Raw genomic sequence first — 20730 nt, 5'->3', positions numbered from 1 at the left:
TCATGATCCGACTGTATTTTCATCCAGGAGGAAGTATAAAGTGACCATGAAAAACATCAGTGAAAACCATAAATACAAATGTGTGTAGCATAATATCTGGTTTTCTGCAAATCCTGAATGCACAACCATACCACCAAAAGAGGAGCACTTGACTGCATGAGCTCTGTGCTTTCCAAGCTGCTCTGCAACGCAGCACTGTGTATAGAGATGCACTGCTTTTCACCTGCCCAGTGTGGAATCAAATCTGAGTTAGCGCTGAATAATGTCTGAAACAGCAGAGAGCCAAGAGTACATCTTTTTCTGGGGATAGCATGTAGCTACACAAAGGCTGAAATTTACACATAGCCATTGCATGACTAAGAGTAAATCATGCTAGTGTTTATAGACATTAATGAGATGGAACTGCTAGAGATGAATGAAGATTATTTTAGGGCAGGTCTACGCTAGAAGAACTACATCGACGCAGCTGCGCCACTGTCCGATGAAGAAGCTCTATGCTGATGGGAGAGTGCTCTCCTGCTGGCATAATTACTCCACCTCTGCGAGAGGTGTAAGAAGCTATGTCGGTGGGAGAGTGTTTCCCGTTGACATAGCACCGGTGTGGACAGCGCTTAGATCGCTTTAATTTCCGTTGCTCAGGTAAGTGTCCTTTTCATAACCCTAAGTGCCGCAAGTTAGATAGACTTAAATGGTAGTCGCAAAAAGAAAAGGAGTACTTGTGGCACCTTAGAGACTAACCAATTTATTTGAGCATGAGCTTTCGTGAGCTACAGCTCACTTCATCGGATGCATACCGTGGAAACTGCAGCAGACTTTATATACACACAGAGAATATGAAACAATACCTCCTCCCACCCCACTGTCCTGCTGGTAATCGCTTATCTAAAGTGATCATCAAGTTGGGCCATTTCCAGCACAAATCCAGGTTTTCTCGCCCTCCACCCCCCCCACACAAATTCACTCTCCTGCTGGTGATAGCCCATCCAAAGTGACAACTCTCCACACAATGTGCATGACAATCAAGTTGGGCCATTTCCTGCACAAATCCAGGTTCTCTCCCCCCCCCCCACCCCCTTCCCAAAAACCACACACACAAACTCACTATCCCGCTGGCAATAGCTCATCCAAAGTGACCACTCTCCCCACAATGCGCATGGTAATCAAGGTGGGCCACCCCCAGCACAAATCCAGGCCTTCTCACCCCCCCACCTCCATACACACACACAGCAGGAAAGTGAGTTTGTGTATGTATGGAGGTGGGGGGGGTGAGAAGGCCTGGATTTGTGCTGGGGGTGGCCCACCTTGATTATCATGCGCATTGTGGGGAGAGTGGTCACTTTGGATGAGCTATTGCCAGCGGGATAGTGAGTTTGTGTGTGTGGTTTTTCGGAGGGGGGTGGGGGGGTGAGAGAACCTGGATTTGTGCAGGAAATGGCCCAACTTGATTGTCATGCACATTGTGTGGAGAGTTGTCACTTTGGATGGGCTATCACCAGCAGGAGAGTGAATTTGTGTGGAGGGGGCGGAGGGCGAGAAAACCTGGATTTGTGCTGGAAATGGCCCAACTTGATGATCACTTTAGATAAGCTATTACCAGCAGGACAGTGGGGTGGGAGGAGGTATTGTTTCATATTCTCTGTGTGTATATAAAGTCTGCTGCAGTTTCCACGGTATGCATCCGATGAAGTGAGCTGTAGCTCACGAAAGCTTATGCTCTAATAAATTGGTTAGTCTCTAAGGTGCCACAAGTACTCCTTTTCTTTTTGCGAATACAGACTAACACGGCTGTTACTCTGAAACTTAAATGGTAGTATAGACCTGCCATAAGGCTTTGTCTTCGCTGACACAAAGCTGCTGTTGTTGTGTTTTTGTTGTTTTATTGGCAGCGAGTTAACTAAGAGGTGATAACAGGTTTCAGAGTAACAGCCCTGTTAGTCTGTATTCGCAAAAAGTAAAGAAGTACTTGTGGCACCTTAGAGACTAACCAATTTATTTGAGCGTAAGCTTTCGTGAGCTACAGCTCACTTATGCTCAAATAAACTGGTTAGTCTCTAAGGTGCCACAAGTACTCCTTTTCTTTTTAAGAGGTGATAGTTATCTCATTGTAAAACCTTAAGTGGAGACAAGGCACTTACAGTGTTTACAATGAGGCAAACTAGGCCAAAGTCAACACTCTCCTCCCCCCACTGCCCTGTGACTGACCTCCTCTAGTTTACCTTGTGTTGAAAACTCAGTGCTGTGGCTCCAAGAGACTGCAGTAAATACAAAGTGGAGACAAGACACCATAAGGTAAACTAAGTGAGGTCAGTCACAGGGCTGTGAAGGGGAGGATAGTGTTGACGTCACCTAGTTTACCTGGTGGTAAAAACTACCTTTTTTTGTCAGAGAAGATAGAGCCAAAGATTGCTTCTTCCCCTCCAGCACATCACTACAGGGACAGAGTTAAGGTTGTTTGGGTGCCTTGATGTTTGGATTCCTTTTAAGTTTATTCTTAACACAATATTTCCTGGGCTTTTAATGCTTTGGGTTTTTTGGTAACTGGAACCATATGATAAATTACTGATATGTACTCAAAATTATGTTTAGCAAAGTAGGTTAACTGGGAATAAATACTAATGATGCAACTAGTAACACCTAGTTCTGACAATGGATGAACATTTTGATTTGCTACTTGCTTTGAAGACATTTTTCTTGTAGCCTTTAACAGGGAATCCCAAGAATCAGAAATGTCAAACTTAATATGTGAAAGTGTAACATGACCAGATGAATGTTCTACTAATGAGAAGCTTGCATATATCAAACCTTGTTGTAACTGAAATGGAAAAAGCTGGGGCCAGTCATACTGAGTTTAGTGCCAAGACGATTCCTAGAGATTCTGCATTACTCAAAGAAACAGATTCAAGTGCCTTCTGTAGTAGATTATAGGAATCAAAATAGCTATCTCTCGGAAGATTGTTTTAGAGATAAAAATCTATTAAATTTCACCCTGTAAAAAGCTATTTTAATGGAATTCACATTTTAAAGCATTTATAATCTCCCCAAATTAGATATTAACAAATATTCTGTTGTAAATTACCAAATTAGCACAATGGTCAACAGCTAAAATGCATTTTGACAGGATATTACCATTTTAACAAATCCACAATGCCTTTCCCTGTTCTCAAACAGCTGTTCTGAAGATTAAATTTAAACTGTTGAAATTTTACCTAACCTATTCTTGTAAAAACTACAACTGGACAGAAGTTAAGTAACTGCTCCTTGAAAACTCTTTGTAATAATTGAAGATCAAAGATGTTTTTCATACTAGCTATTTATATTCCATAAATACATTACATTTAATTCAGAGTATTTTTTTATTTTGAGCCTATTATTTCACATTTTGTGAATATTTAACATCTTATGATGAAAATGTCAACTACTACTTATAATAGAAAAGCACAAGATGTTAAGTGCAGTTTATTAACATTGCTAACATGATATGACCAGTTTAAAAAGTTACAAAAATAAAATAAATTTGATATTTTCTCTTTGCTTTTATGCTACTTGCCAAAAATTGCTCTTTCAATTCTCCTTTTCTGTTGCACTTCACTACTTTTTGTCATGCTCGCTCAACTTTCAAGATCTTTAACCATGAAACACTTACTTAGTCTCTTTCATCTAGTTATGCTGGGCTATCATATAGCCCTAGGAAGAATTTCTGGTTATTTGCCACTACATTACCAGTTTAATACCACAGCAAACATGATATGCTAAAAATGCATGTTTGAGTGAAACATATTACATTTTCTACATACATAAACTCAAAGCATGTATAAAAAGAACCATTATCAAATTGTGCAACAACCGTTTCATACATTAAACCATATGGCAAATCCTATGTTTTATTCCATCCTTTAGAACAGATATTAGGGAGTAACTACATCAGTTCAAGTGATTTTTCTTTGAAATACACAAGAAATATTTAAAGGGTAAAATACTAAAGAGAATAAGCTCCTTCCCACCCCTTTACAATGTGGTGTGTTTAATTTTACTAATCTATTTGTAGTTAAATGATTTATTACAAGTAAAGAAAAAACTTACTCTAAAATAAAATTCTTCATTCCATTTTGGATTCAGTGTCTGTAAAAGAAATTAATTTTTTAATGTAAACAATAATTGATTTCAAGTCTATTGCAGCTGCCAGTATATTTGCAGCCACTTACAAGTGCATGCATGTGAAAATCTTTGTTAAAAGTCAATAAAAAACAACCTTAATATTTCATAGCAACAACCACCAAGCATAAAAACATTGCTGTCAAATGATTTTAAACTCATCTACCAAGCAAACTGAGCATGGGAGGGTATTTCAGCTGGATGATCCAGAAATAGATGTTAACTATAAATAGGAATCTATCAGTAGAAGGGATATGATTGAGGATCTATGCAGAGAGATTGTAAGGAAGACTAATCTTAATGAAATGTTTTATAATATAAACCAAAGTAAGCAAAATGACCAGTTTTTAAATACAAGGATGAGTTTAGTGCTCCAAAGAAAGTTATGGCTCTAGACTGCAAAAAGGTAACATTTGTTTTTGTTGAATTTGCTTAGGGCTCTTTTCCCCCAGTTTCCCAAATAAAGGCTATGGAGCACCACAATTTTGTATTAATGATTTGAGTAGAATATGCAATTAGCTTACAACCTAAAAGGAGACCAAGTATAAAATTATCAAAATGAACAGATTAGTAATAAGAATATTAGCAATATGTGTCATTCAGTTTTTGAAAAAGAATAATCTGAAGTGCCCATTCAGCTCATTTTAATGTCAAACGATTTTCTCACACACACAAACACACACATCCTTGCCCCCTGCCCCTCTCCCCCGGCTCTCTCCACCCTTATTATTGATCATCCCTGCTCCATACAGCTCAGAAAGTTAATTCTCCCAAAAAGCCAAACACGGACCTGAGGCTATATAAAATTGTATATACAGACCACAAGCTGTCCTTAATCACAGGCTCAACACCAAGTATCAAAGCATACTAAACAATCCTATGTCTCAGCACATTTCAAGGAAAACTGCAGTGATTTGTTTTATTGCCATGCGAAATACTTGTTTTTAAGCTTCCTAAGTCTACCATGCCATTTTTTAAAACAAGTTAAAGAAATACGTGTCACTGTTTCAATATTTCCATTGTTGTGAGGGACAACAATCCCACTCAGAGTGAGGGCTTTTGTTCTAGTTGGCAGAGGGAAGTGAGGTCTTGCACTTAACTCAATAGTATTTCTCTGTCTATGTAATGCAATAGCTTCTGAATGCTTTATCCACTTAATTCCAAAATTTCAGGGAATGTTCTAAGCATCAATGGGCAGAATCCTCATGGTTTTGGTGAAAACTGGAAAAGCAGGAGAAGTAAAAAGAGGAACACATGGAGCTCTTGGCATCTGATCAGCACCTTCCAGCATAGCAATACCTCCATCTCAGCTCTGCCCATCCTCCCAATAGTTTTTAAATGTTGACATCCTGAATGATCTATCTCCCAGACAGAAAAACAAATGGTGGGGTGGAAAATAGGAAGAAATGAAGAATGGGGGACGAGTCCCTGACATGATGGGGGATTGTGGGGAACACAGAACTCCTGGCTTAATGGGGTAGGGAATTTTCTCCCCCCCACACACACCACCCCTCCCCAACAAACCCACTCTCCAGTTGGTAATAGCTTATCTAAAGTGATCACTCTCCTTACAACTGTATTATAATCAAGGTGGGCCATTTCCAGCACAAATCCAGGTTTCCCCTCCCCCACCCCCCACACCCACTCTCCTGTTGGTAATAGCTTATCTAAAGTGATCACTCTCCTTACAGTGTGTATGATAATCAAGGTGGGCCATTTCCAGCACAAATCCAGGGTTTAACAAGAATGTCTGGGGGGGGGGGGGGAGGAAAAAACAAAGGGAAATAGGTTACCTTGCATAATGACTTAGCCACTCCCAGTCTCTATTCAAGCCTAAGTTAATTGTATCCAATTTGCAAATGAATTCCAGTTCAGCAGTCTCTCATTGGAGTCTGGATTTGAAGTTTTTCTGTTGTAAAAAAACTGGGGGGGAGGGAGAAAACTTGGATTTGTGCTGGAAATGGCCCACCTTGATTATCATACACATTGTAAGGAGAGTGATCACTTTACATAAGCTATTACCAGCAGGAGAGTGGGGTGGGGGGAGAGAAAACCTTTTGTAGTGATAATCACCCATTTTTTCATGGTTTGTGTGTATAAAAACGTCTTCTGTATTTTCCACAGCATGCATCCGATGAAGTGAGCTGTAGCTCACGAAAGCTTATGCTCAAATAAATTGGTTAGTCTCTAAGGTGCCACAAGTACTCCTTTTGATTTAAATCAAAGCAATTTAAATCTACTATTTTAATTATGACTTAAATCAGAAAACAGGAAACCTTGATTTAAATTACTGACTAATTTTGTTTTGCATTTGTAAATTTTAGTTATTTTCCTAAAGAAAGGTTGATTCTCATTGGCTGGTAACCATTAAAACTTGTTGATTTTCAACTAAATATAGCCTCCTTTACATTAAATGTGGTTTGTTTGTTTTTTGCTAGCCAGGAGGATATGCTTATATCTATACATGTTTATTTAAGCAATTACATTTTCTTATTTTTATTATGTTAAGAAATGCATCATTCACCATTTTCTATTTATTAGATCATTAATTTTTTATTCATGATCTGTATTAAGAGCTGTCTGGATGGAAATTAGAAATCAATTAAAGTGAACAAAAACATAAATTAATTTATTTTTTAAAATTAGTTAATTACTTTAAAATGTGCTGGATACATAAGAAAAAAAGTTTATCAAAACATGTTTTGCATTTAAAACTGATTATTATAAAATTAAAATATATTCTGGACATGAATAAGGCCCCTAGCTATGATAATACAAAATAATAATAAATGATAATCATCATCATCATCTGTGGTTACTGAATTTATTGTTTCTGGTAACCATGTCCTTCAAGATTTTAGTACTAGTAGATGTCATCAACTCACCCTAGTTTTTACTATAAACTGGAAGAGGAAAACAAACTTCCTTGCTTTTTCAACTCCCAATCAGTTTTTTATCTTTGAATGAATGAGCCATTAACTGAACTAGTTGAATAAACTGAATGAAGAAAATATTCTCTGAACCTTCAGAAAAAACTACTGCTATCAAAAGCTGATTTTGCACTTCCGTACACTGTGGTTTCCATGTGCTTTGCCAGTGACTTCCACTAGTTCAGTGGTTTGCCTTTCTTTTAAGCTTAAGCAGCAAATATGTACTTATTTTTTTATTTAAATAATTTTAATGGATGAAAAGTTATCAATTTAAAATTTAATTTTAAATAGATATATAAAAAGGAAAAAAAGTTATTTAATTTAAATTAAAGGAGTACTTGTGGCACCTTAGAGACTAACCAATTAAGGTGCCACAAGTACTCCTTTTCTTTTTGCGAATACAGACTAACACGGCTGTTCCTCTGAAACCTGTCATTTAATTTAAATTAAAAATCTGTTTTTTTATTTAAAAAATAAAATCTATCAAGAAATGAACTCTTATTCCAGTATAAAGAGTGGACTTTTTTTTTTTTATTCATACAGTTTAAATCCCATCCCAAGCAACATAAACTAATCTGAAAAAAAGGCACTCTTCAACTGGAACAACAATATATAAATAAAGGAAAGAACACATACTATCTCTCTTTAAATTCAAACCCTAGGCTCTACTAAAAAGACTTTCCCACACAGACCACGCTTACACATTTTCCATTGATATAAAAAGAATAAGAGTGCATACTGTACAAATAAAAATTCCATGATAGCAGGATGACACGTGAATCCTACTTACGAAAAAAAACCTCCATCTTCAAAAGAAAGCTTCCCACATACCTATATTATTTTGTTATAAATGTCAAAGGTATTTAAAAACAATTTCCCAAAATACTATGTTCTGTGCTGTTACTGTAGCAACTTAGTAGAGCTGAATTTTTCACTAAGGACTTTTACCAAAACTAAAAACAGATTTGGAGAGGCTCTGACACTAAAGTTAGTAGAGCCCAAAAATATATTTTAAAGTGGACAACATAAGATCAAAAACCCTATTATAAAAAAAAAAAAAAGGAGTTTCCACATCAGTGTAATTAGCAAACACCTGAGGTTTTATTTTTTTAATTCCTTCAATTTCAATTCTTTTTACTTTTAATAGTTCATACTCTTAGACCCTGGTCCTGCAAAGAGCTCAAGGAAGCAGATCCCTGCACCCACAAGGTATGTCTACACTGCAATGGACAGCCAGCATTTTAACTCAGCCTCAAGCCTTCTCCTCCTCCCTCTCCCCCCCAATACCAACACATAAACTGTGCTAACCCAGGGTCTGAGAATGCCATGGGGGTTGAGGGTCCAATACTCATTCAAGCAGGGACCCAGGGTTCAAGCCCTATTGCTTTGTAGTGTAGATGCAGCCCCACTGGATTCGTGCTCTGGAAATCTGCTAAGAGTATTCCACAATCCCATGGGCCAACGTTCTTTGTCCTCTGGACAGTCACTGCACCACAAAGGGCTGGTGCGGCCACATTTTGGGTGGGTCTAGGAAGTCTGAGAAATTGGACTCAGGCCCACATAATGCAGTGTAGATGCTGGAGCCCCAGGTTGGGACCCCAGCTTCAGCAATTCCTAACCTGGGGTTACAAATAAGTGTAAACACTCAAGCCTTAGATTAACAAACCCAAGGTTTGCTAACTTGAGTTCTGCTAACTCTGGGCTTACATTGCAGTTTAGACATATTCACAGGGAGCAATATCATGGCCCCCGGTGACTCTTTTGCTTTTCAGACAGCTTAGACAATGTATTCTTTGTTCCACTGTGTCTCTCTCATGTACTGACATGGTGCTGCATGTTTTGAATATGAGGTTCTCACAATTTTTAAATTTTACTTTATTTGTAATGATAAAATGAAACTGAGGGTGTAGGTTTTTGTTTGTTGTTTTAAAGTTTCTTTTCTTGTATCCTTTTTTACTCTACAAATGGGGAGGTCTTGTCAAGCTAGAAAAACTGTATAGTGGGGGACGGGGGGGGGGGGGGGGGGGGGGAAGAATCAGTGAAATTATGATACCAAAGGAGACAATACATCAAAAAGGTTTTAAATAATTATTATAAAATAGGATAGAATACTAGGGCATGACTTTTCTTTTAATCTTTATTAAAATTATTGCTTTTTCCCTTTTTGCATAACATCCAGTCAACTTTAATTGTAAGGAAGCAGGTAACCTCTAAAATTGTGGCTAATAGTGTCTCTCTACACTTTTCACTGAAGCTAGAAATTTTAAAAAAAAAAAAACCCTTTAGGTTTGGTACCAGTTGGAAATGATTTTTTAAAATATCTTCAGAGATTATTCAAAAATGAATTTCAGTAGCTCACAATTCTGCCCTGCATTTTAATGCCCATATCAAATATTTTAAAATAGATATAGAAAGACTTGGGAGAGAAGACTCTCAGAAAGACCATTCTGTTAATAGTCAATTAATTGTTCACATGCCTGCAATCAATTAAAGAATATTTTATGATAGCTTAATATTATTTTTAAATAAATCTTACAAAAGCAAGCAACATTGCAATTCAACACATCAAATCTCAGCTGAGAAGCTTTGGTTATAAAGTCATTATTTTATGGTTCAGAGTCTGCACTTGGCTAAAGGCAAATGCATGCACTAGCTTGTAAGAGTTAGATTGAGAAAAAAGAAAATGTTATCCAGTATACATACAAACATGCACAGACAGTATCTTTCCATCAATGCTGTAATATCATGTACAGAAGAAACATGCTCCAGCATTCTCAATACTTCCAGAACACAGTCAAGTAAGAATCAACACCTACCTTTTTTATAGTTTTTGTCTGCACCAGAGCAAGTTCTTTGTTCTCATCTGCTACATACAGAGAAAGTTTCACATAGGGGTCACTGCAAAAGAAGATGTCACATTTAATAGGGTTATAATTTTACTGACAACTGTAATAGATGCAAATTGAATGTGAATTGTTCATTTAGTCTCATTACACAAATAATTAATAGCCTCAAATACACCTAGTAAAAAACTTGTTTCCTGGGACAAAAGTCTCTGTATTAAACCTATTTTAACATTATTTAAATAAGCAAGTGCAAACAGAAATATTTTAAAGACCGATTATAGTATCAGAAAATGAACTGAACATTTGTTTTTTCCACATAACAAGAAATGAGCACCTCTTGCCTGAATCCAAGATGTAACAGTAGAATAATGTTACTTTAATGGTGATTTTTTATGACTGAGATGAGCAGCTTTCTAGCTCAGAGGTGTGCAAACAAAGGCCTGTGGGCCACATCCGGCCCACGGGACCGTCCTTCCCAGCTCCTGAGCTCCTGGCCCAGGAGGCTCACCCCAGGCCCCTCCCCTACTGCCCCCCCTCTCCTGCAGCCATGCCGTGATGCGGGCAGCGGGACTGTGAGCTATTGCCGCTCTGAGCGCCATGGTAAGGGGGCGGCGCGCACACACAGTGGTGCAGGGGTTGGGTAGCGGGTCCCAGGGGGCTGTCAGGGAGCAGTTGGATGGGGCGGAGGTTCTGGGGCAGTCAGGGGTCGGGGAACAGGGGGGATTCGATAGGGTGTGGGAGTCCCGGGGGGCCTGTCAGGGGGTAGGGGTGTGGATAGGTCGGGGCAGTCAGGGTACAGGGAGCGGGGGAGGTTGGATGGGGGTGGGATCCTGGAGGGGTGGTTTGGGGTGTGGGGTCCCAGGAGGGGGCAGGCTGTTTGGAGGGCACAGCCTTCCCTACCCAGCCCTCCATACAGTTTCGCACCCTGATGTGGCCCTCGGGCCAAAAAGTTTGCCCACCCCTGTTCTAGCTGTTGCACTTAAACGATAAAAAAAAGTATATGTGTTTGTGTGTATATATATATATATGGGTAATACTTAGTCCTGCTTCAGTCCAGGGGATTGGACTATCCAGGTCCCTTCCAGTTCTAGATTTCTGAGAGAGATACACATACATACATACATACACACACATATATATATACACACACACACACACACAAAGAGAGAGAGAGAGTGTGTGTGTGTGGGTGGGTGTGTGGGTGTGGTCCTACTGAAGCAGGATTAAGTATTACCTAGAGGATGTACATTGTCAGGCCCTGCCGACTTGAAGACATCTAACTTGCCTAAGTAATTCTTAAACGTTTTATATTCTGCAGATCTTCATCCAATTTCCCATTGGTCCACCATACCCATTTAATAGAAATAAATGTTTCATTCAGAATTAAAATAGTAATTGACCAAATTCTAACCTTTGGGTTTTGGAAAAGGTCTATTGCAAATGGCAGGGGCCATAAGGTCAAGTGGTCACAATTTTATTGAATCATAAGATATCTCCTAAAACACATGTACTGGCACCAACCAAGAGGAGTGTGGGGGAAGGAGGAGTTAAGACCACAGCCTCTTCAGACTGTCAGCATGTCCCCTTCTTTTTGATGTTCCATTCTATAGCATTCCAACATTTCCTGGGCCTATCCAGTCCATCTTACTCCCAGGCCTGAGGTAATTATGAAGTCTTCTACTAGTGCCTGGGTCACTATGTGAATCCAATCCCCTTCTCTGGTGAAGCTGGGCTTATACCAAATTTGTAGGAAGAAGGCATTATCCCTAACTCCCGAAACCACAAAAGTCGTAAGCAGCTGCCATTCCCCTTCCATATTAATTTTATCTCCACTGAGGGAAAAATCTCACCCATGCAGCCAGGACCAGCTGCTTGCTACAGCTCCACTAGCCTCCAAACTCTTTCCTTACCTGATTTCTTCTCTTGGGAAGGAGAAAAGTAAACCCGTTCCTAATATTGCCCCTAGAATCCCATATGTTATGCCCCTGTCATAAATATAAAGGGAAGGGTAACCACCTTTCTGTATACAGTGCTATAAAATCCCTCCTGGCCAGAGGCAAAGTCCTTTTACCTGTAAAGGTTAAGAAGCTCAGGTAACCTGGCTGGCACCTGACCCAAAATGACCAATGAAGGGACAAGATACTTTCAAATCTGGAGCAGGGAAAAAGGCTTTTCTCTGTCTGTGTGATACCTTTGCCGGGAACAAATCAAGGATGCAAGCCCTCCAACTCCTGTAAAGTTTAGTAAGTAATCTAGCTAGAAAATGCCTTAGGTTTTCTTTGTTTTGGCTTGTGAAATTCGCTGAGCTGGAGGAAATGTGTATTCCTGTTTTTGTGTCTTTTTGTAACTTAAGGTTTTGCCTAGAAGGATTCTCCATGTTTTGAATCTGACTGCCTGTAAGATTATCTTCCATTCTGATCTTACAGAGTTGTTTTCTTATCTTTTTTTGTTCTTCTAATAAAGTTCTGTTTTTTAAGACTCTGATTGGGTTTTTGGCGTCTTAAAAATCCAAGGCTGGTCTGTGCTCATCTTGTTTATTCTCAAGCCTCCCCAGGAAAGTGGGTGTAAGAGCTTGAGGGGATATTTTGGGGAAATAGGAACTCCAAGTGGTCCTTTGCCTGATTATTTGTTAAATCACTTGGTGGTGGAAGTGTTTTACCTAATCCAAGGGCAAAGACTTTGTGCCTTGGGGAAGTTTTAACCTAAGGTGGTAGAAATAAGCTTAGGGGGTCTTTCATGCAGGTCCCCACATCTGTACCCTAGAGTTCAGAGTAGGGAAGGAACCCTGACAGCCCCCTTCATTCTTCCCTGCCTTACCACCTGAAAAAGATGGCGAAGTGTTAGGGTAACATCTAGGGCCACTTTGAAGTGGCAGATTATTGTGATCCAGCAGACGGATTAGTGAGTCCTATTGAATCAAAGCTGCACAGTGGGCCGCCCAGTCTCATTCCTATGAAAATGTGCATGGTAGTATGGAGAAGTCTCAAAGTATATGAAAGAACTCTCACAGGAGCTGAAGGAGAAGAGAACCCGGTATGCTCCAGGAACCTGAACTACCCCCTACCAAGCTTGTGCAACTCCCAATATCACCATTCACTCTGGGGTATCAATTGCAGCCTGCCCTTTATGGTTTAAGTGGCAGCATATTGGTAGGACCCAACAAAGCAATTAATGCATCCTGCTACAACTCTGCTACACAGCAGAGAAGCGGAATAACCTCACACAGACTCAACACCAGAATGTGGGACTGGACCATTCACTCCCACCTGAAAAGGAAAGAAACCCATAAGAGAGCAGTAGCTAGACTGCTGAACTCCTTCCATGTCATCTTTCCAAGGATGCAACACAGCAAATGGGATGGAATCTGGGCCTGACTGGAGAAAGGATGCACAAGACAGATTCAGATGATCGTCCAAATTATTTGAAAGGAATTTCTGAATCCTCTATGTTTTCATCCCCACTACTTTTCACTATCTGAAATCCAATTAACTAACTAAACTGCTTGATAGTATCACTGTGGCACGCAACTAAATTTACACCACACAAGAATTTTAATTTACCTTTGAAAATGAAATATTACAGTAGGATGAAGGAAAAAAACAACAACTCCACACTGTGCTGCTCATTATATCAATAGCTGAGCTACCGCAAATGTAATTACATTCACACTAATCACCCTGGTTTAAATGAGATTAAAGCATCACACTGATAATAAAAAATGCATCTAATTCATATGGAACTGTAGATTGTTTAATGCACAACATTTACTATCTAATATTTACTGTCACAATAACCTAATAAAAATGCAGAGTATACCAGCCAATAATTGAAAATCAGGCTATTTTGTTAGACTTAGTAAAATATTGCCTGGTGGGGAGGAGGGCAATATCCAGCCATACCAAATACACCTTTCAGCCTCTGGCCTCCCACAAGGCCTAAATATCCTTCACAATATCTTGCTTTTATTGTCTCCAACCTACCACCACTGGCTGAATTTCTAGCTCACTCTGTTCAACCACTGGATGTGGGGTGTAAGGAATGGTATTGAGAGATTATCATGGCTACTAAACCTTGTTCTTGTTCATACCAACATAAATCTGGAAGAGCAAATCTATTCAATTTTATAGAATTAGCCCTTGTGTAAAAGAGATCATAATCAGGCTCTCAGATTTCCAGCTGTGCTGTATAATAAAAAAATTTGAGGGGGCTGCTCATTAAGCAATCTGGCATTCGGAGTATACATGTAAATTAAGCATGACATGTCAGTGGACGGTGCACAGCTTGTCATATTTGGAGTTTCAGCTTCAAGTGTACGCTATTTAAAGGATTTCTCTCTTAGGTCACTTTACCCTCAATTCCCCCTCACACAGAGCAAAGCTCTACACTTTAGAAATATGTATCTCAGGACTTCCTGTGTAACACATCAGGTAAAGCTTCTAGCCAGAAGAGAACAGAGACAGAACATACTGGCCCAATAGCAGGGATGGCCATACCCTAATTGGCATATACATTCACATACTGTATAAAATGCAATAGAAACAACCATGTCAGCTTGCACTTCTAAACATGAACCTTAACATGTTTGCTAACTGCAATAAAAGCAAGATTGCATTATACTAATAGAGCTATTAGAAAGAACAATGTGGACATTAGCCTCTGTACCATTTGTTTTTAAATATAATGAAATATTACAGATATTTAACAGCTATTTTTTGCCTTTGATTGCTTCAAGTTAAGTCCATTGTGCAACCATAAGTTCATGTAACTTCAAGTTATTTGCTTCCCTACTAACCTATGCACTTGAGCTGTCATTCTATAGATCCAATCAGACAGACAATGAATGATTATACATTCACTTAAGAAAAATTGTGTCAGTAACCAAATCCTAGAATTTCAAGCAATAGCAGAGATTATACTGGCCACCTATGTACAGCAAAGTGTGAAATTAAGAGACCCAAGTACATACTGTTATTGCAAGACTGAGAAGCAATAAGAAACGTATGCTTTGTGACTAGTCTGTGATTAAGCTATTTTGGAATTCAGTCCTGCAAGAAAAGTACAAACATTTTGGAATGTTACCCATTCCTCCCTCTCTCTCAACCCATGTTCTCTCTAACTGAATTATCACCTTTGTTTTAAGGTTTCTGTAACTATTGTTCTTCGAGATGAGTTGCACGTGTCCATTCCAAGGTAGGTGTGTGCATGCCCAGAACACAGTTACTGGAAATTTTTCCCCTTAGTGGTTCCCGCCAGGTGGGCTGTAGTTCCCTCTGATGCTGCGCATTCATAGTGTCAGTATAAGGGGCCCTGCCGACCCCACGCCCCTTTGGCTTCTTCTTATCAACTGACTCCAATAAAAAGGGATGGAGGACAGGATTGGGAATGGACATATGCAACACATCTTGAACAACAATAATTACAGAAAGTTTAGTAACTGTTCTTTCTTCTTCAGGTGTTCGCACATGCCCCTTCCAATGCAGGTGACTCACAAGCAGTTGCACAGCAGGTGGGCTCAGAGTTCAAGAACAAGCTGACTGCAAGACTGCAAGGCTGAAGTTGGCATCATCTCTAGCTTTTTGGGTGATGGCATAGTGCGCTGAGAACATGTGCACCAAGGACCAGTGTCCTGAATAGGAACTTGCGCTAGAAAAGCAGTCAAAGAAGCCTGTGATCTTGTGGAACAAGCAGTCAGGTTAGCCAGAGGCAGGATGCCATACATGAGGTAATCTAAGACAAAATCCTCTGGGCAGAGATGGAAAGGCCCTTCGTTCTCTCTGTTATCGTTACGAACAGCTGAGTCAATCTACAGAACAGTTTAGTCCTTTGCCCGTCTAACATCCAAGGAGTGTAGGTGCTGTTCCTCTGTTCACATGCAGTTTTGAGTAGAATACTTGCAGAAAGATTGCTTGACTGCAGTGGAATTCTGAGACCACCTTTGGAAGGAAAGTTGGGTGTGGATGCAGCTGTACCTTATCCTTAAAGAAGATTGTATACAGCGGTTCTGATGTGAGGACCCGGATCTCCAAAGCCCTTCTGGCCGAAGTGACGGCCACTAAGGCAGCCACTTTTCAGGAGAGGTGCAATAGCAAGCATATTGCTAGCCGCTCAAAGGGTGGACCTGTAAGTTTGGACAGGACAAGGTTTAGATCCCAGGGAGGAATCTGTTCTTTTACCTGGGGAGTATACCCTCTCTGGGCCTTTAAGGAAATGGATAACCATCTTGCGTGAAACACTTGGCCACTGGGTCCATGGGAACCGGCGCCCATGCAAAGGCCATTTTGGAACCCATGGAGGTCTCCCCCAGGCCACGGCACAATCTCAAGATGTTCATACTCTGTGGTCTCAGATAGTAGGGCATCTCCAGTACCGCGCCACGAGACCCCTGACCTGGACTTTGGTGCTGAGCCTGGCACTGAGCCTCAGGAAGAAATCCTGAGAGTCTTGGTCAACACAAGAGGGAGGGATAGAGGCCCCTGAGCCAGTCATAGCCTCCTCCTCTTCCCCAGATGAGGTGGTGGCATAGCAGGTGTCCCCCCACCTCAAGATGACCACATGGCCTACCAGGACTTATTAAAGCAGGTGGCCTCAAACTTAGGTAAACAAGCAGAGTTGGTCAAGGAGATAAAACACAGCCCATTGGACATTTTGTCGGCAAAGGTTCCCTCAATGGTAGCTCTACCACTCAACAAGGCTATTATGGACCTGACTAGAGCATTGTGGCAGACCCCCGCTTTCCTTCCACCTATGGCAAAATGGACAGAGTGGAAATACTTTGGACCAGCCAAAGGGTATGAGTTTCTTTTTTTGCACCCTCCCCCAGGAGTGGCAGCCACCAATGAAAGGGGATCGACAAGGTCAAACAGGCACCACACCCAAGGCGAAAGACACAAAGAATTTAAATCTGTTTGACTGGAAAGCCTAATCTATAGGAGCTCTGCATAGCGAACCAACAAGTTTTGCTTGGCTGCTATGACTTTAATATGTTGTAGTTGATGCACAAATTTAAGGACTTGCTCCCCCAGGAAGCTAGACAGGAGTTCTCTTCATTGAAGGAAGAAGGGGAAACAATAGCGAGGGCCTCCTTACAGGCAGTCCTGGATGCTGACGATTCCACAGTTAGATTTATGGCCATGGCTGTAACCACGCACAAAAGCTTGTGGTTGCAGTCCTCAGAGTTTCTCCAGGAGGTACAGCAAATCCTCCAAGAGCTCCCCTTTGAAGAGTCCTCTCTCTTTTCTGAGCCCACAGACACCAAATTCCATGGACTTAAAAGATTCCAAGGTGACCCTGAAATCTCTGGAACTGTAATGCCCAACAGGTATCCAGAAAACATTATAGGCCCCAACAGACTGACCATTATTTTGCTGAGCCAGCCACACAAGACCATTGAAGGAGGAAGAACAAGGGGTTCGAATGTAGACCTCCCCTCCCTCCCCCCCGCTCCTCTGACCTCCTAAACAAGGCCAGTGCAGTCCGCCCTCAGACACTCAGGGAGCTCAAAGCGCTCGTTTTGACGAGACGCTCGAGTACATTTCAGTCCCCTCAGTACCGGACTCGGTTTCCCCTTTGTTTTCCAACCACCTTTCCCACTTCCTCAATGCCTGGACCCACATTACCTCAGACCATTGGGTACTAAGCACAATAGAAGTGGAATAAAAACTCTCCAGTTTTTGTCTGCCTCATCTTCCTAACCTCCTACTCCCCGTTCCTCTTCAGGAACCCTTATCACGGACAACTATTGAAACAAAAAGTCCAGTTCCTCCTTCGAGTGGGAGCCGTGGAAGAGGTTTTGTATCATCTAAGAGGAAAGGGGTTCTATTCCAAAAGCCAAAGGTGGTCTCAGACCAATCATAAATCAGCATCGTCTCAACCACTATCTCAACAACTTAAAGTTGTACATGATCTCCTTGGCTTCATCATTCCCTCACTGGAGTCAGGGGATTGGTATGCTGCCCTTCATCTAAAGGATGCATACTTCCACATACTGAATTTCTAAGGCCACAGAAAGTTCCTAAGATTTGTCCTCAACCTAGTTCATTACCAGTTTGCAGTTCTTCTGTTTGGCCTATTGGCTGCCCCACAAAACTTCACCAAATGGATGGTGGTAGTAGCAACTATCTTTGGAAAAAGGGGAGTTCACACATTCCCGTAACTTGACGACTGGTTAGTCAGAGGCCGGTCTAGAGCTCAGATGGAATCCTACATCCATCTCAACCAAATCAACCTTCTGGGAATTAGGTCTACTGATAAACAAGCAGAAATCCACTCTTATCTTAGTACAAACGATAGAGTTCATTGGGGTGGTTATCGACTCCGTACAGGTGAAGACCTTGCTTCCAGAAGATCGGTTTCAGTCAGTCACAGCCCTGATCAGGTCCCTTCAGACACATCTGATCACGACTGCCCGTAAATGTATGAGCCTTCTGGGCCACACGGCACCAGGCACATACACAGTGCAATGCACAAGACTGGGTCTCAGACCTCTCAAGGCCTGGGTGGCCATGGTATATTCACCTTTGCAACATCACCTGGACTTGGTGCTCACCGTCCCCAGTTCAAGTCCTCGATTCACTGACATGATGATTGAACCAACACATGGTCTGTGTGGAAGTGCCCTTTTGCAGCCCCAACCCTCGGTATCTCTGGTCTCCAATGTGGCAGTGCTTGGCTGTGGAGCCCGCCTAGGGCCAAGTGTTCAGGGGCACCCCTGCACTTGGGGCTACAGCATGGTAGGAATGGCCTGGGGAGCAGCGTGGGTGACTATAACAGTGGGAAGAGTAGGACCCCACTTTGGACTCCGATGAAGGGGATGAACTGCGGTGAGGAGACCAAGGCAGTGCTGACCTCCTCAGTGCTGGTGATCAGCACCACAGAGAAGTCCAAGCAGAGGCTACGAAAGGGGGCTTTTCCCTAGAGGATGGCAGTGGTACCAGGTGAAGGCAGGGAGATAGATCTCTGCCGCTCAGCGGTACTGATGCCAGAACCTCTAGGAACACCAGGACTGGTAGTGAAAGCAGGTCTCTGGCTGCTGCAAATGGCTATGGAGTCAACAGTACTGTGAACTGAACGGTATACTGTCTGAGGTGCTTGGTGCCAATTCTGAGCATGGCTCTGAAGCGGCTGCCTTCATGAGATGGACCTTCAACCTCACTTCCTGGTACTTCTTGGTGCGGGGTTTGAAGTCCGTGCAGATCTAGCAGCAGCATTTCCTGTGAGATGCCGCTAAGCATTTGAGACAACTCGAGTGCGGGTCAGTCAATGGCATCGGCTTGCTGCAAGAAGTGCAGGGCTTTAAGCCTGGTAACCAAAGCATGTCCTGGCACCGGGGAGTGGACAAATCTTGCCAAATAAGCACAGAGGCATCCAAAACTATCTAACTATTAAAAACTAACAACTGACTAAGTAACAGAACTATGATAACGATATACACTAAAGAAGAGAAGGAAACCACTGGGAGGAAGTTCCAGTAACCGTCACAGGCAGTAAGAAGGAACTGAAGGAGTGCAGGGTTGGCAGGGCTCCCTTGTAGCAATGCTATGAGTGAGCAGCACCAGAGGGTGCTGGAGCTGACCCGATGGATATCACTACAGGGAAAAATTCCAGCAACTGTGCTCGGGGATGTACACACACTTACATTGGAATGGACATCTGCAAACACTCAAAGGAGGACTCTTCATTTTATTAGCAAATGTTCTAAGTATTATAACCCATTTTACAGGCGCTGGAAGGATACTTCCCCCATTTCTCATGCCAAATGGTCCCAGAAGCATAAGAGAGTCCAATGGAGTAATTTTACCAGCAAAACTGTGGAGGCAGAACTCCGATCCACATAGTACCTCAGGCCCATCCTCCCACCCGATCCCCTCCAACACAGACAAGGCTGTAAATACGTCCCCCTCTCCAAACATTCGCTCCCTCATTCTTCTTTTCAAATTTCTAGTCTCATCATTTGTTCCTCCAAATATTATCCTTCAAAAACCCCATATCTCCACCTTCCAGACTACAGTATCCTTTATCTTCCTTCTCCCCCTCAGTTGTCTCCATTGATCACACCCCTCGACTACCACCCAAATTTCCAATCTCACTTCCTGTGCATTGTGTTTCACCTACTACACACACACACACCCTCTCCCTCATGAGAATGAATTTTGGGATATTAATAAAAACAATGTTTTCTAAATGAAATGGACAACCAATCAGCCTAGTCCATTGCTTCTATTTTTTTTATCCCTTTCTCCCTTGGCCTTCTTTAATAATAATAAACATTGTATTGCACTTATAACAAACATGCAACCTTAATTTATCCTCTTTGTGCGTATGCATCATAATACAGCCTGTATTTCCCTCTTTTCTATTTTTAAACCACACACCCTGATTCCTTCAGTGAACAGGACAAATCACCAAGTATGCAAATGAACTGGAGGGAGGGAGTGATGGATGATCTCTCATGTCACAATGTGACTGTTCAGTTAGCGGGGGCAGCAAATGTGCACTGCACGCAGGGTGGGGAGGGGAGAGGGAGGAAATCAGGCTTTACCAGTGTTCCGATTTTCCTATATTTTGTCAGGAAACCAATGACATGCAAACCCAAAATGTGTATTTGAGATCAACCCCACATGCTAATTAGTGGCTGAAATTTAGTTCAAATTCCCCAAGGTATGTTTACAAAAAAGGGGTTGGGGGGGGCGAAGGGGGCTGCGGAGTGAGACACTGGGGTACAGACACGGTGAAACTGAAAATTCTGGCGCAACCTTAACAATGGTATTGCTACTGTGAGACCATAATCTTAAACTTAGAGGAAT

The 20730-nt window shown here is 41.5% G+C and overlaps 1 protein-coding gene across 11 annotated transcripts in view; it reads right to left on the bottom strand.

The window, feature by feature from the left end:
- Positions 1–20730, bottom strand: part of NEDD4L (NEDD4 like E3 ubiquitin protein ligase) — a 371293-nt gene that overhangs the window by 193903 nt on the left and 156660 nt on the right. For 9 of the 11 annotated variants that reach the window (XM_073343628.1, XM_073343622.1, XM_073343624.1 and 6 more), the window contains 2 exons: positions 9899–9980; positions 4081–4119 (listed from right to left, as the gene is read on the bottom strand). The exons of the other annotated variants lie outside the window; for them this stretch is intronic. Coding sequence is in view for 5 of the 9 variants with exons in the window: in XM_073343622.1 (XP_073199723.1) it covers positions 4081–4119; positions 9899–9980 (121 nt within the window). In the remaining 4 variants the exon portion in view is untranslated. The remainder of the gene's footprint in view (positions 1–4080; positions 4120–9898; positions 9981–20730) is intronic. 11 annotated transcript variants of the gene reach the window in all.

The sequence above is a fragment of the Lepidochelys kempii genome, chromosome 5 (genome assembly GCF_965140265.1).
Source record: "Lepidochelys kempii isolate rLepKem1 chromosome 5, rLepKem1.hap2, whole genome shotgun sequence".
NCBI classification, from domain to species: Eukaryota; Metazoa; Chordata; order Testudines; family Cheloniidae; genus Lepidochelys; species Lepidochelys kempii.
This window is presented reverse-complemented; position numbering and strand designations above follow the sequence as displayed.